Source organism: Hemibagrus wyckioides, linkage group LG11, assembly GCF_019097595.1.
Source record: "Hemibagrus wyckioides isolate EC202008001 linkage group LG11, SWU_Hwy_1.0, whole genome shotgun sequence".
NCBI classification, from domain to species: Eukaryota; Metazoa; Chordata; class Actinopteri; order Siluriformes; family Bagridae; genus Hemibagrus; species Hemibagrus wyckioides.
This window is the reverse complement of record NC_080720.1, coordinates 25,712,038-25,725,851: the sequence shown is the minus strand read 5'-3', so window position 1 is coordinate 25,725,851 and position 13,814 is coordinate 25,712,038. Positions and strand designations below refer to the sequence as shown.

Below are 13,814 nucleotides of genomic sequence, written 5' to 3'. Positions count from 1 at the left end.
AGAACTACAATGTCACCACCAGTTCCAAATTTCTTTCAAGTTTATCTTGCGTATCCAAATTAGATTAGACAGGATGTATATTCTGATTAAATATAACTGTCCTGCATATGGACAGCTTATTTTGTGTAAACTATAATTTTGTGGAAATCTTTCCACTGTAGCAGAGGCAAACCTGTAAGTGTGTTTAATTAAACGTACCATTTTTTAAATAAAAAAAAAATTTTTTTAATATCAACACTAATACATTTCCCCTACTCACTATCACCTCATTTACACACACACACACACACACAATGTCCATTTCCTCTCTACACACTGCTCAGTTTCCCTCTCAGCCTCGTCTAATCTCTTTAATTACATCTGCTGTCCCGGGCTGCTGAGGCTTCCTTTGTCCTCTCTGGTCAGGGGGCTATTGTGAGTGTGAGCGCTGTCCTCCTGTCCCCTCCCCAGCTGCTTTGTGAAGCTTCCTGAAACACAGAGTGAGAAAGTGAGAGAGAGAGAAAGAGAGACAGAGAAAGAACGAGGAGAGGATTAGAGCACCATTATCCCATTAGAGCCTCAGCAGAGTCCACAGGGCCTGGCATGAAACGCCTTCATCTCCTCCACAGAGTCCCAGAGCGTCTCACAGCGGCCTGCAGAGTGCACACACACACACACACACACACACACACACACACATATTTATGAGGGAGAACATGTTATTGATCTGATGCAAAACATATAATGTATGAGTTGTTCGCAGAACATAGTGACAAACCTGACACTTAACATACTGCTCATGACAAAGTAACAACATTTTAGATTAGTTGACATTGACTCCTTATTATTGTGAAAACAGAGAAAGAGCCAGTCGCTTTGCTTTATGGAGACTTTGGGAGACATAAAAAAAAAATCGTATTCATTTTAATATCACAGGCTGAACACAGGCATGAGGTATCAAAGTATCAAATATTTAAATGAATAAAATAAAATGCATGTTTAATACTATAGATCATATTAAAAAATTGTCACAGTATTTCATATCCATGAAACATCTCCATTTTCTGAACTGTTTATCCTACAAAGGGTTATGGGGGAATGCGGAGCTTCTCCCAGGGGACTCGGGCCACAAGGCAGGGGACATCCTGTCCACAGTCACACATGCATTGCATTTAGAAATGCATACAATTTAGAGATGTTAATCAGACTATATCCCATTTCTTTGGACTGGAGAAGGAAACCAGAGCACCCAGAGGAAACCGCTGAACCACATACAAACTCCACACACAAAGAATGAAGGTTGGAATCACTTACAACCCTTCACGTCTGAACCAAGAATGCTAACCACTAAGACAGCATGCCTCTTAATTTCATATTAGTGCTGTTAAATTGTGTAAAATATATAATATTTTTATACTTATGCATGGTAAAAAATATTTGGGTCGTCACTTACTCACTTACCTACCTGGCATTAGTAGTTTCCAACCAGATATATATACACTACTGCTTCACTTATATATTTCAGCTTGATTTCAGCTACAAAAAAAAGACTCCATCAGCCAATCCATCTTGTGGGAGATGCACCAGGAAGCATGGGGTGAAATCTCATCACATTATCTTGAAAATTGACCGCTAGAATGCCCAGGCTGTAATTGCTGCAAAAGGTGTTTTTTTGATGAATGCAAAGTTTGAAGAAAACATTCATCATTTCCATCAAAATTATCTCTAACTGCCATGTCAGCATGTCCTGTTCTTTTGCTATATTTTCTATTCAGACTAATTTTGTGTGGTTCCTTGGAAAATAATAACATTTTTGAGTGATCCCAATCTTTTGAGCGGTAGTGTGTATACATGGGCGGCCAGGGTTCATTGATGCATGTGGGGAGTGAAGGCTGGCCCGTGTGATCCGATCCAGCAGATGAGCTACTGTTGCTCAAATTGCTGAAGAAGTTAATGCTGGTTCTGGTGTCAGAATACACAGTGCATGACAGTTTGTTGTGTATGGGGCTGCATAGCCACAGACCAGTTAAGGTGCCCATGCTGACTCCTGTGCACCACAGAAAGCACCAACATCGGGCATGTGAGCATCTGAACTGGACCACAAAGCAATGGAAGAAGGTGGCCTGGTCTGATGAATCACGTTTTCTTTTACATCACGTGAATGATCAGGTGCGTGTGCATCGCTTACCAGGGGAACACATGGCACCAGGATGCACTATTGTTTCAGTCCACGTACACCCATGGAAACAGTATTCCCTGATGGCTGTGGACGCTTTCAGCAGGATAATAATGTTATGCCTGATCATATATATATGATTTAAACTGGCACATGATTATATATATATACGGTCTTGTATATAATTTTCCAGTCAGAATTTGACACCAGTAATTCAAAATGCAGACATAAAGTCACCATATTCTAAAAATGACCCCAATATGAGGGACTGGTGGCAGTTTGGCATCATGTGATTTCTGACAAATTTTCAGTTATGTGATCATCTTGCATTTTGCTTAATACCCACTGCAATGAAATGAAAAACAGGTGGAAGCAGCATCTCAGCGTCTGAAACGGTGCTATTTAACAGATGAAAGATTTTGGCATTATATGGCTCTGTCTTTAGAAAAAGGTATTGTTATAAATACAGTATGTGGAGACATGACCATTATAGCAATATGTGATTCTTCTCCAAACTGCTGTCATCATTTAAAAGCATTCAACTGTATAAAATATCTTTGTTTGCAGCATTACAGTTTCCCTTCACATATCCAAATCCAACTACCCTATCATGTAAAAATAATGGAAAGCTGACCTGGCAATCACTCTCAGAATATCTTTTCTGGCTACAGAACATGTCCTATATAGCAAAATAGGCTGGAGCAGTTTGCTCACGAGAAGCAGGCCAAAATACCCGTCGACAGGTGAAGTCATCTTGTTGAGAGTTACAGAAATCGCCTGATTGCAGTGATTTGCCTCACAGATTTGGAAATAATCTAACATCAGAGGGGAAACATTCACTGAACTCACTGAGGGTTGTGTGTATGAGTAAATAACGATACAGGAGCAACACAATATGACTGTAAGCTGGTTTCTGATCAGTAGCTAGCAGTGTTTTAGACAAACTGCCTTCAATCACCATGATGTGTTAAAACTGCCTACTAAAACATGACCTCTTACACATCACATTCATACTCAAATGCTTTTCTATGATTTTTTTATGTTCTAGAATTTAATCATAGCAACAACTGACCCAGTGGTAACACAGTGGTTATGATATTGGCCACCAAACTGCCACTGCTGGGTCCTTGAGCAAGGCCCTTAACCCTCAACTGCTCAGTTGTATAAATGAGATAAATGGTAAGTCACTCTGGATAAGGGAGTCTATAAATGTACACCAATGTATAATTATAATAAGTTTTTTTGTGACATTATTATAAATATTGCCCTTAAGTTAAGATTTTAAGCTGTTAAGTAATAACAACCAAATAAACACTCCTGCTTGTTAGGTTGTGCTGTATGTGTGGTCACAACCTGGGTCAATCTTTAAAAAAAGAAATACAGAAAATAGACATATCCTAAAGTGTCTACAAAAGTGAATAGAGCAAAAAAAAAAAGGAGGAGTAAGGGGCAAGGGGGAAAGATTTTTATAATTTTGCAATGATTGAATCAACATGAGTATAAAAAGAGAATAGTGTCCTTTGGAGATTTGGAGAAATTTGCTGATAGCCTTAGATATGGACATTTTAATGACCCACAGCCAACAGCCAGATGTTCAGGGTGCTGTGTTAGAAGTGTTAACATTAAGTAGGTTCTAATTTATATGAATACCAATAAAGGAAAAAAAATCTTGGTATATATTTTGTAATGTAAGTCTTGCTTCACTGATTAGTGACTTCAATGATTATTAACACGCCATCTTCATACCACTTAAAGCAGCATGATCATCTTTTTCTTCAAACAAACAAAAACAAACACAAACTCAGATTAAAAGGTAACAGAGCAGGACATGGCATTATATTACGAAGTAATTTTCTTTATTGAAAGGAGACACATTACAGTATAAGACTCTGCATCAGGTATAATTTTCCAACACAAAACTGTACAGCTGACACAAACTCAATAAAATAATAATAACAATAATAATTACATGTACAACAGGGACAATCGATCAGAATGACATAACTGTGATGCAAATGGTCTGTAAAAGAAAAAGTAATACAAAAAAAGTAAAGTAGTGTGAGAGCCCCTCCCCTTTTAGATTAGCATATTCGCTCATAAATAATCAGGTCTCTCGGGTTCGGATGCATCAAAGATACTGTCGACAAAATGAGGTAACAAAAAAAACAAAAAAAAACAAAACAACAACAACATCGAAGCAAAAAACATGAAGTTTTGCATTTTTTTACAGCTATGTACACAAAGTGACAGCTACATGGCAAGCAGATACTGGTCTAAAATCATGGACGCATGTAAGCAGCTTTAAACGGACGTATAAACCCGCGATTGCTCGTCTGCTTTGGTTGCTCTTGCGCTATTGTTAAGTCAGTGGTGGTGTGACTCCTTCATTCTTTACTGGTTTAATAACATACAGACACAAGATGAGTGAAATGGAACGCTACTCGAATGTTACTTTCCCGATCATAAAAGAGCAACAGAAAGGTGATGAGTATCAGAAAAGGTATCAGTTAAAATGTGTCAGTCATTTAGGAGGAAATTTACATTCATGCATGCAAAAAGGGTCAGAAACCAAAAAAAAAACAGGCTTTCACAGAAAGGACATGAAGTGGGCATGACAGTGTGGGTGGGTTATTAGAATCGATGGGGGTGTGTGTGTGCTTTAAAGCATTATGTTATAAATAACTGTGTATGGTGCCAAGACCTCTACAGATCCGCTACATTATATACAAACACTTTACATCTTAGCTCTTTCAATAAACTCTGTACACTCTCTTTGACCCGCGTCTCACGCCACAGTGCCCTCTGCAAGGCACTGAAGTTTTTGAGACGAGGCCTCGTCCCTACACGGTCCTAAAACCATGCATAAAGCATCCCTGGCAGGTCAAACACCCTTCCTACGAGTTTAGTGTTGCAGACTAAAGACTTGTGTTACCTGCTTAATGACAAACCCTAAAGCTAGTGGCGTCATGTTTCTGTACACGACGTCCGTAATGACATATGACCTGAAACAGAGTCTTACATTTCTCAGAGCCACACAACAGCCAATACTGGTGTGGAAAATTATTACTTCAGATAGTTGCCTGGCTTTCATCTGGCTTAGTATTGCTTAAATACAGGTGAGTCTGGGCTCGAGCCTGTACAGCACAAACACATGAGTGGAGACAGAAAGTTCAAGACATCAAGAACGACACTCAGGAAAGAGAGAAAGATTAGAGAGATACTTAGAAAGAACTAGTAAATACACACTCTCTCTCACACACACACACACACACACACTCTCACACAGACACTTGCATGATCATTTGACACAACCTGGCATCAAGCCCAAGGTCAGTCAGGCTAGAACATTAAAAGGCCTTTTTCAGGGAAAAAACATATTCTCTTCATTTTTACCAAGTTTTCCACCAAAGAGATTTTATAAAAGACAAAGTGATAGAGTGAAAACGATGAAAAGGATACAGCGCAGGAAAAGACGAGCCATCTCTTCACTGAGCCGAACAGGGCTCTGCACTCCAAGGCCTCAGCAAGTAATGAGTGGGTAATGTATGGACATTTCAAGCAATGCTGACAAATGATCCTGTGCTCGCTCATACTCACTCACTCACCCTCACACACACACACAAGAGTCTCTGGCATTAATAAGTATGTAGCATACAGAGGAGTGTTCTCCTGCTTCTCCTGAGCACCTAATATTGAGTAAGAACAGCTAAATGAGGCTGCAGGCTCTCCCCTCACTAATGTTTCCATCATAAAGCATGGGAGAAATGCAGACGCTGCGCATTTGATATTGACGAGCCTGTGAGGTCAGAGCCTGCTCCACTCTGCATGCTGTTTCATTTGGAAACAAGTCTGAATTGATCAATATCAATATGGCTAACGTGAATAAGAAGGACTCTTTGCCATCTCTAGCGTACACACACGCACACACACACACTGTTGTTTGTGACTAGCACTTCAGAGAATGGAGTCAGAAGCTCATCACTTTCGTGACCGTCATCACATCAACTGACCAAGACCTGAACGTTTGCAGTGGGAAAAAAGAAGCATGCAGTCGGCTCGCAGCCGAGAAGAAAAAACTATTAATCAGGTAGGAAATTCCCTTTAGTTCTGTATAGAAGACAATGGAATAATAAACGTTATGAGCACAAAGCTAGTGTAAGCCATTCACACAGACAGATTAGATTTTTCACATGGTCCACAAATGCCCAATGAACTTCGTACAACCCGCTATCAAAATTCCAAGGAAAAAAAAGAAAGAAATATTCTTTTACAAGCCTCTTCATGTTATCACAATATCTTGCGGTATTTGGATGTTTTCCGAAAAGGTCTGAGACTTGTCTTTTGAGACATTGTCTTTTCACATTACTTAAAAAAAGAAGAAAATAAATTGTACAAATGGCAGAAATTCACACAAATGTACTAAACATCTGACTGAAAGGGTGGCAGAGGGCAAAAGGATCACAGAACATGTGCATTCAAAAGCACCAAGCAGGAAAGCACTGCTAAAGTTCTCTAGGATCTCTGGGACTGATCCAGCGTCACATCCTGTCCATTTCAGTCACGCAAGCAGCCGCACAGAAAGAGGACACGAGGACCAAGTTGCTTTGATAAGTCACCTGCCATTCAGTAAGCTCCCGGTTTTCTGTTCTTCATCTCCAATCATGCATCTTGCAGCATTTGTGGACGGAGGCAGCAGCAGGTTCAGACAGTTTATTTGGCCATCACGTTGCTGACATGCAGCCAGAAGACTGGCGGCGGTACGTTATCCTGACGCAGGTCACCTGACGTAGGAGTGACTGTGTGATTGGCAAGGCAGGTAGAATAGGAGGACTAACTCCCTCAAGACAAGCTAGTGGTGGTGCGAGGCAGTGCGAGTGCAAACTCAGTGGTTCTGTTAGTGTTTTATCATCTTCATCATCATGGTCAGTCGTCCCCGTGAGTGTAGTACGTACTTCTTTCATGATTCTAAATCTGTGTCTAGCTAAGAGGAGGAAGAGCTGTGTGTGTTTATGTTAGTGTGAGGGTAAGTGTAGGCAAATGGATGTGTATTTGAGTTTAATTCTGAGTATGCAGGATAAGCGTGTGTGTGTGTGTGTCAGATGAGGGCGGTGCTCCCCGTGCTGCTGCAGCTGTTGTTGCGGTTGTTGTTTCTGCGTGAGAGGTTGGGCGTGGCCATGAGTGGGTAGCGCTCATCTGGGCAGCCATACTGCAGTAACACATCCACACACTCCTGACTGTTGGCTTGGCGTGCATATGCCAGCGCTGTGTTGCCGTGGGCATCACGTGCCATGATGTCCACCCCGTACTGGAGAGACACAGAAAGAGTCATGAAACAATGACGACATACGGACACTACCAGTCAAAAGTTTGGACACATCTTCTAATTCCATGGTCTTTCCTGATGTTTATTTCTTTGTAAAACAATGCTGAAGGCGGCCGAAATACACAATGATGTCCTTTGAACAGTTGATATTGAGATATGTCTGCTACTGATGCTCTGTAAAGCCTTCATAACGGCTCTAATCTGAGGTGCTGTTAATTGGTGATTTCTGAGGCTGGTAACTCTAAATGAACTTCTCCTCTGCAGCAGAGGTAAATTTTGGTCTTGCTTTACTGGGATGGTCTTCATGTGAGCCAGTTTCATCATGGTGCTTGATGGGTTTTGCAAATGCACTTGACAATACTGTTCTTGCAAGAACTATTCCAGAACACCTGACCTTCGTGTCTTAAAATAACAACTGGCTGTTGTTTTTTGTTGTCATTACATATGGATTACTTAAGTCCATGTGTGTTATTTCATAGTTTTGAAATCTCTAGTATTGTTCTAGAATGTAGAAAATAAATCCCTAAACAAAAAACATTGAATTAAAAGGTGTGTCCAAACTTTTGACTGGTAGTGTACATGAAACAATAATATAAAATGGTCACTGGTACCAACAGCCACTATGAATAGAGATAAAAGTTATGTGGCTGGGAATACTTTTTCAGAGCACCAACTTTTTGTGTTACTACTGAAGCACGTGTTGGAGTTCTTAGTGTAAAGTCTGTCCACTTGGTGTCCATCTGGCAATGCAGTTATCTGGCTATAGCGTTATTTCCAGTCATGAAAGCATGTACTCCTGGTTCATTCTGCAGTAAAAGGTATCGTCAGACTATGCAATGTGATGAATACTGGCTTTTCCTCACTTTACAAATGTGCACTACACAGAGAATTAAATAGTGTAGTGCACTGTGTAGTCATCAGGGAGCCACTTGGCTTGGTTCTCTACGTATCTTCTCTGAACTCATCTAGCTTTTACAGATAATTTCACAAATGTGTCTTGGTTATATTAGTAACACACATTACTGATGCATCAGCCAGACTGCTTTAGATTATAGGTTACAGGATAAGAAGCCTAAGTGTAGCTGCTCTATTTTACCGATATAATTCTGAGTTATATCTCAGTCTTATTAAGTGATGTGTTTAGGATGTTTATAGCGTCTTTGACACAGCACAAATTTAATAAAGAAGTGGCTAAATCAACTTGTTTAATGTCATGGAAGGTTGGATAACACTGAATAAGTACAGCTTTGGGAGGATGTTCTCTCATGTAAGTCTAATCTGATGATTTTTAAAAGTGTAATATCGTTTATGTCATGTATCCTGAATTCAACTGCCCTTGGGCTTCCATTAGAATTAAGATTTTCTGCTCTCTGTATAAGGAAATGTTTGAATCTTGTCATACATACACTATAGATGCAGTAAATAGTGCATTTAAATTGGTTTAAATAGGATGATGTGCAAATATAATTAAAGCCCAGTACATACTACTGTCCCAAAAAAGGATGATAGTGTGTGTGTGTACACATACCCAGATGAGGAGCTGAGTGATCACCACATTGCCCTTGCGGCAGGCCAGATGCAGTGCAGTGCGGCCATCTCCCTCACCGCACGTCTCGTTCACCTCATCTCGCGAGCCGTGAGCCAGCAGCAGCACCACTAAGCGCAGGTCCTCTTCAGCGGTAGCACGCAGCAGCTGTTGGCCTAGAGTCAGATCCACACATGGCAGAGACGCCACAAACAGCTTCTGCTCGTACTTGGCCCGGATCCAGCGTTCACGTTCCTCCCTGCAACACAAACACACAACGTTAATATTAGGAGGTCAAGAGAAAGTTAATGTATAAGGTAGAAACATCACATGTTCACACTGGAGTAATATCTGGACTCAGCTCTCGCTCTGATTGACATTTAAGAGTTCTTTGAATGACCTTTAAGAGTTCAGGGATTTGTGTAGACTGGTACTGGCTACTATTTTCTTTTTTTCAGTCACCATGTCCTACATTCCTATAAAGCAACAGCAGGCCTACACACATCACACAGCTCATGAAAAAACTATGACAATCAACGTTTCTGTGTATGAAACAATGCTGCCCCCCACCACCCCCCAGCCCCACATCTATTCCTGGGAGACAGAGAGACAGAGGTTGTGTGTGAGGGAGGAAATAGGATAACCTGAGGAAGAGAAAGCAGGAACCGGAAGCAATCTATTTAAAGCGCTCTGTGTGTGTTTATACAGTTTGAGAGAAATGTCAACCAAGCCCCAGCCCAGCCCAGAAGGGGGCTATCAGTTGCATGTTTTAGCTCTCCTGCTAATCCTGTGCTATGATAGCACTAATCTGTGTTAATCCCTACAGTGTAAACAACTGCATTCAGGCCTGGCCGAGATTAGTTCAGGCCCAGTTCCCGTGTGAGGGCTTTGGGGAGTGCATCGAGCCCCAGAGGAGAGGATATTGAGCTATCCCCTGAAGCACAGCTGCCCATCAGGGGGTCTCACCTCAGAAATCTAGAGAACAGAGGGCAGAGAAACCCCCTCTAGCTTCCACTTCCTCTGTGAGCAGAGTGTCTGTTGAGCAAAGGGGATGTTGCATGCAGTAGTTTTCTTTGTGCTGGAACAGGATCTGCTACGTCCTAAATTTAATGGACGTGTGATCTAGCACAGATCACCACTGTCTTATCAGCAGGACTGAACATTTTAATACTTGAATTTGGTATCACCTGTGCTGTGTCCAGCTTAAATGGTGTTCATAAAGTAAAAGGCGTAATGAGGTTTTCTAAGACCACTATGCTTCTGAGCACATATTATTCAGCCTAGCAGAATAAGAAACTCTGCAGTTTCTGGTTTAATAATATTGTTTTAAAAATATTGTTTTTCCGCCACAGGGATTTTGCAAGCACCTGCTGCAAGAAACCCATTATCACAGCCAGGCCTTAGTGTGCCCCTGTCATCATATTAAAATCCATAGGGCTTGGATAGACTTTTTGCCTTTGTTGGCAAACCTTACCTTGATCACCTCTTGTATGGTTTTCTAGGATTTCATGATTTAAAGAATTAAACACTGGCTGCATCGACACTCCCCAAAGATTTCACGTAAGAAGTGATTCCGAGATCTCATCCTTTGGAAAGCTGCATTAAAGCAACAAAACATGCAGTCCTGTGTCCACTGGCATAATGAGAATATTGCCCTCCATTATTTGTAATTTCACAGGCCTTTAATTGATAACAAATTAGCTGGGGATGTGTGTCATGGGCTAGAGGAGATAACATTCTATAAAGGAGGCAAAAGGGCAGGCACAGATCAATAGCCATAGGGATCAATGTGACACCCTTCCTAATCAAAGAAGAACCGCCATGCTGATAGACCCTAACTCTCTACGCACAATGATTCCTCGGGTGCATGGGCTGCGTTTACATGCACAAGTCAAAATTAGAGAAAGTGGAAGGACGGATGTGGAGACGGTTGAGGGCAGCCACCATAGCAGCAGAAGCTATGGGAACTGTGAGGAATTGTGTTAAGTGTGTGTGTGTGTTGTGAGCCTCGGGTGAGTGAGAGGGCCGGACGGTAGGTGCACGGGCCACAGCCCCGGCACAAAGCATCCTGGGAGCTGGGGTGGATATGGGGAAAGAGAAAGGGCAGAGTGGGATGGGAAAGGAGGAGGTGGGCATGGGGAGAGGAAGAGGCTCGGCAGGGTCTCTGTGTGGTTGGAGGAAATAGAGAGCACTTGAGTGCACCCTGAAACGCATGCCTTCCCCGACGAGCAAGGTTGCCAAGGGCTGGGTCAGCGACAAAATGGGAAATAAGAGCATGAGCAAGTGTGAAGGATAACTCCACTGAAGTTCAAATTTACACCAAAGAGGAGAAAAAGTGAGTTTCAGTAGTGAAACAATGTGTTTTTAAAAAAAAAATTATACAAAATATCACACTATAATCAAGACTGCTCTATTGTTAATTCATTTAAATCGCATAACCATTTTAAAACATGCACGCACACACACACACACACACACATACACACACACAGCTGAACATAAATGGATGCACTCGGACATGTCGAGCATGAAGAGAGCAAAGACAGCAGTCTGGCTTTATAGAGACAGGTGTTAGAAAGAGGATAAATGGCACGCTTAGACAACACACTGTCACATGGATTACAAAAAAAATACACACAATGAGCTGGACATGAATTTAAGGAGAAATGGTGGAGGAGGGTTTACACAAAAATAGTATTCATGGAAATCTGGTAAAAAAAAATTGGTAAAAAACTTTCAGATCATGTTTACACTTCTGACTGTAAGCTTGAAAATATGAGTATTAAAAATAAAGAAAAGAAAGAGTAATATAAATCTCATTCCGTCTACCATGGCATCTGGGCAAGTTTCAAAAAAGCTCAGTTTCCCTGGTAGCGTTGACTTGAGTTATATTAGGCTGAATTAATGACACTGAATTCAGTAATATTTTGGCCTCTTCAGGTGCTGTGACTCCACTGGACATGCTGCTGAAAACTACTTTAACTTCTGCCACAGGGAAATTCTGCTTTTTATTGCCTTTCTGAGTTTTGGAGGCATCTTCAAAAACAAATCAGCTGTGGTGCACATGGTAACTTATGGTTGATCCACATTTATCAACACACACACACACACACACACACACCCACCTCAAAAAAGGTCAGCATACATGTTTTGTATGGTTTAAGTAACCTACACTCTTTCTTTTACTCAAAGATTCATCCATAAAGCTCAGTGTGAATAAAAGTATTTTTTATTACATTATAGTACAAAGAATATATGTGTGTGTGTGTGTGTTAAATATGTGAAATAACAGTGTCTTTACCACTCTGTATATGATGGGTCAAAGTCTGGTATGTCTGCTACATATGGGGATAATTACACAGAGTAATCAGTAAGCACTGAGACACACACACACACAAAACAACAACCATTAGTTCTTTAGGGAGCATGTCCTCACATAGGGGAGATGCTAATTGGACTAATTAGCTACTCAGTGCTTTTCTCATCACGTGTGTGTGTGTACTTGTTACTACCTCTGGTCACTGTCATCAGTGTACTGCTATTCGGATCCCTTCTCATAGCTGTTTACACTCGTACCACCATCATTAAAGAATAGGGTGGTTGTGACCGATCTAAAACACACACCCACACCACCTAGAGTAAACGCTGATAGGGCCAAGGAGGGGGCTGACAAGGACACACTCTAATTTAATCTAACTCTAATTCAAATTTAATTCAAGCCTACAGACCATGCCAGCCAGATCTAACATGGCCACCTACAATGTCTGATTGCAGCAAGTCCTATGTGTGAAATGCCCTTACAGCCTCCACCCCTCCACACACACTGCATGTGCAGCACAGTCTCTTAACACATCCTCATAACACATACAGGGGACACTACAATAACTTAAAACCCCAATTAAACATTGGTGATTTATGGTTTAAGTAGAAACATTTTTGGAAAGGGTTTTTTAAGAAGATCTGGGAGTCCAGGCGCCAAGGAGTTTTGAGTGACAGCTTAATTAGGGCACACTGCTTCAGGACGAGGGGTCACGGGAGAGGAGAGTGTTGCCTAATCGGTGTTAGAAACTGAGGGGCGGAATGCAGCAGGGATTAATGGGAACCAGTGTCAATCCCCGTCAGGATAGTTTCCTGTGCAAGTGTGTGTGTGTGTGTGTTGAGAGTTCTCCCTGGCTGAGCACTTTGCGAGCTAGTGTTTACACACTTGCCAGTGTTTCCTGTCCTGCTCAAAGCCAGCGGCTGTTTACCCAACGCTGACAGGCGTCCATGCGAGCACCCATCCATGACCGGACAGCCCCCCAGCTGCTGCTCATAACACACACACACACACACACACACACAAAGTCCCCTCTGCTCCAAACACACACATAATACCTAAATACACCAACCCCCATGTAAACACAAAATAAAGGGCTTTGAGGATCCATTCACATGTCTGTGATCCAAAGGAAGTTTGATGGGCTTTAGCCGGTACTGTGTTGAATCTAAATTTAATTGTAATGGAAAACTAAGCGTAGCTGTTGGGGGAAAAAGGGTATAGGAATTTCAAGTAGTACATCAGAACCGAGCCATGTGGTGTATAAGGAGCATTCAGTTTAAATCTGTGATGCACAGTGTTGCACATCTCCAACATTCATACCTTAACAAGATTCCTTCACCTACAACACAACCCAGACAACTAAAGGAGTTACTTCACAAGTCTATTTCTAAAATCCACAAAGTAATGTCAGTAGCACAGCTTCAGAGAGAGGAGTGAAAACGGTGCGAGTTTGAGGGGGAAGATGTATTGGAGGGCGTGAGGAGGGGGCGCT

General features: G+C 41.6%; 1 protein-coding gene across 7 annotated transcripts in view; it reads right to left on the bottom strand.

Moving 5' to 3' along the window:
• Nucleotides 1-3,990: 3,990 nt before the first annotated feature.
• The window catches only part of agap1 (ArfGAP with GTPase domain, ankyrin repeat and PH domain 1), a 134,644-nt gene continuing 124,820 nt past the window's right edge, over nt 3,991-13,814 (bottom strand). For 3 of the 7 annotated variants that reach the window (XM_058402729.1, XM_058402726.1, XM_058402728.1), the window contains 2 exons: nt 9,007-9,262; nt 3,991-7,460 (listed from right to left, as the gene is read on the bottom strand). In XM_058402729.1, the coding sequence (XP_058258712.1) occupies nt 7,251-7,460; nt 9,007-9,262 (466 nt within the window). In that variant the 3' untranslated portion in view covers nt 3,991-7,250. The remainder of the gene's footprint in view (nt 7,461-9,006; nt 9,263-13,814) is intronic. The other 4 variants (XM_058402731.1, XM_058402732.1, XM_058402733.1 and 1 more) reach the window with 2 other exon arrangements.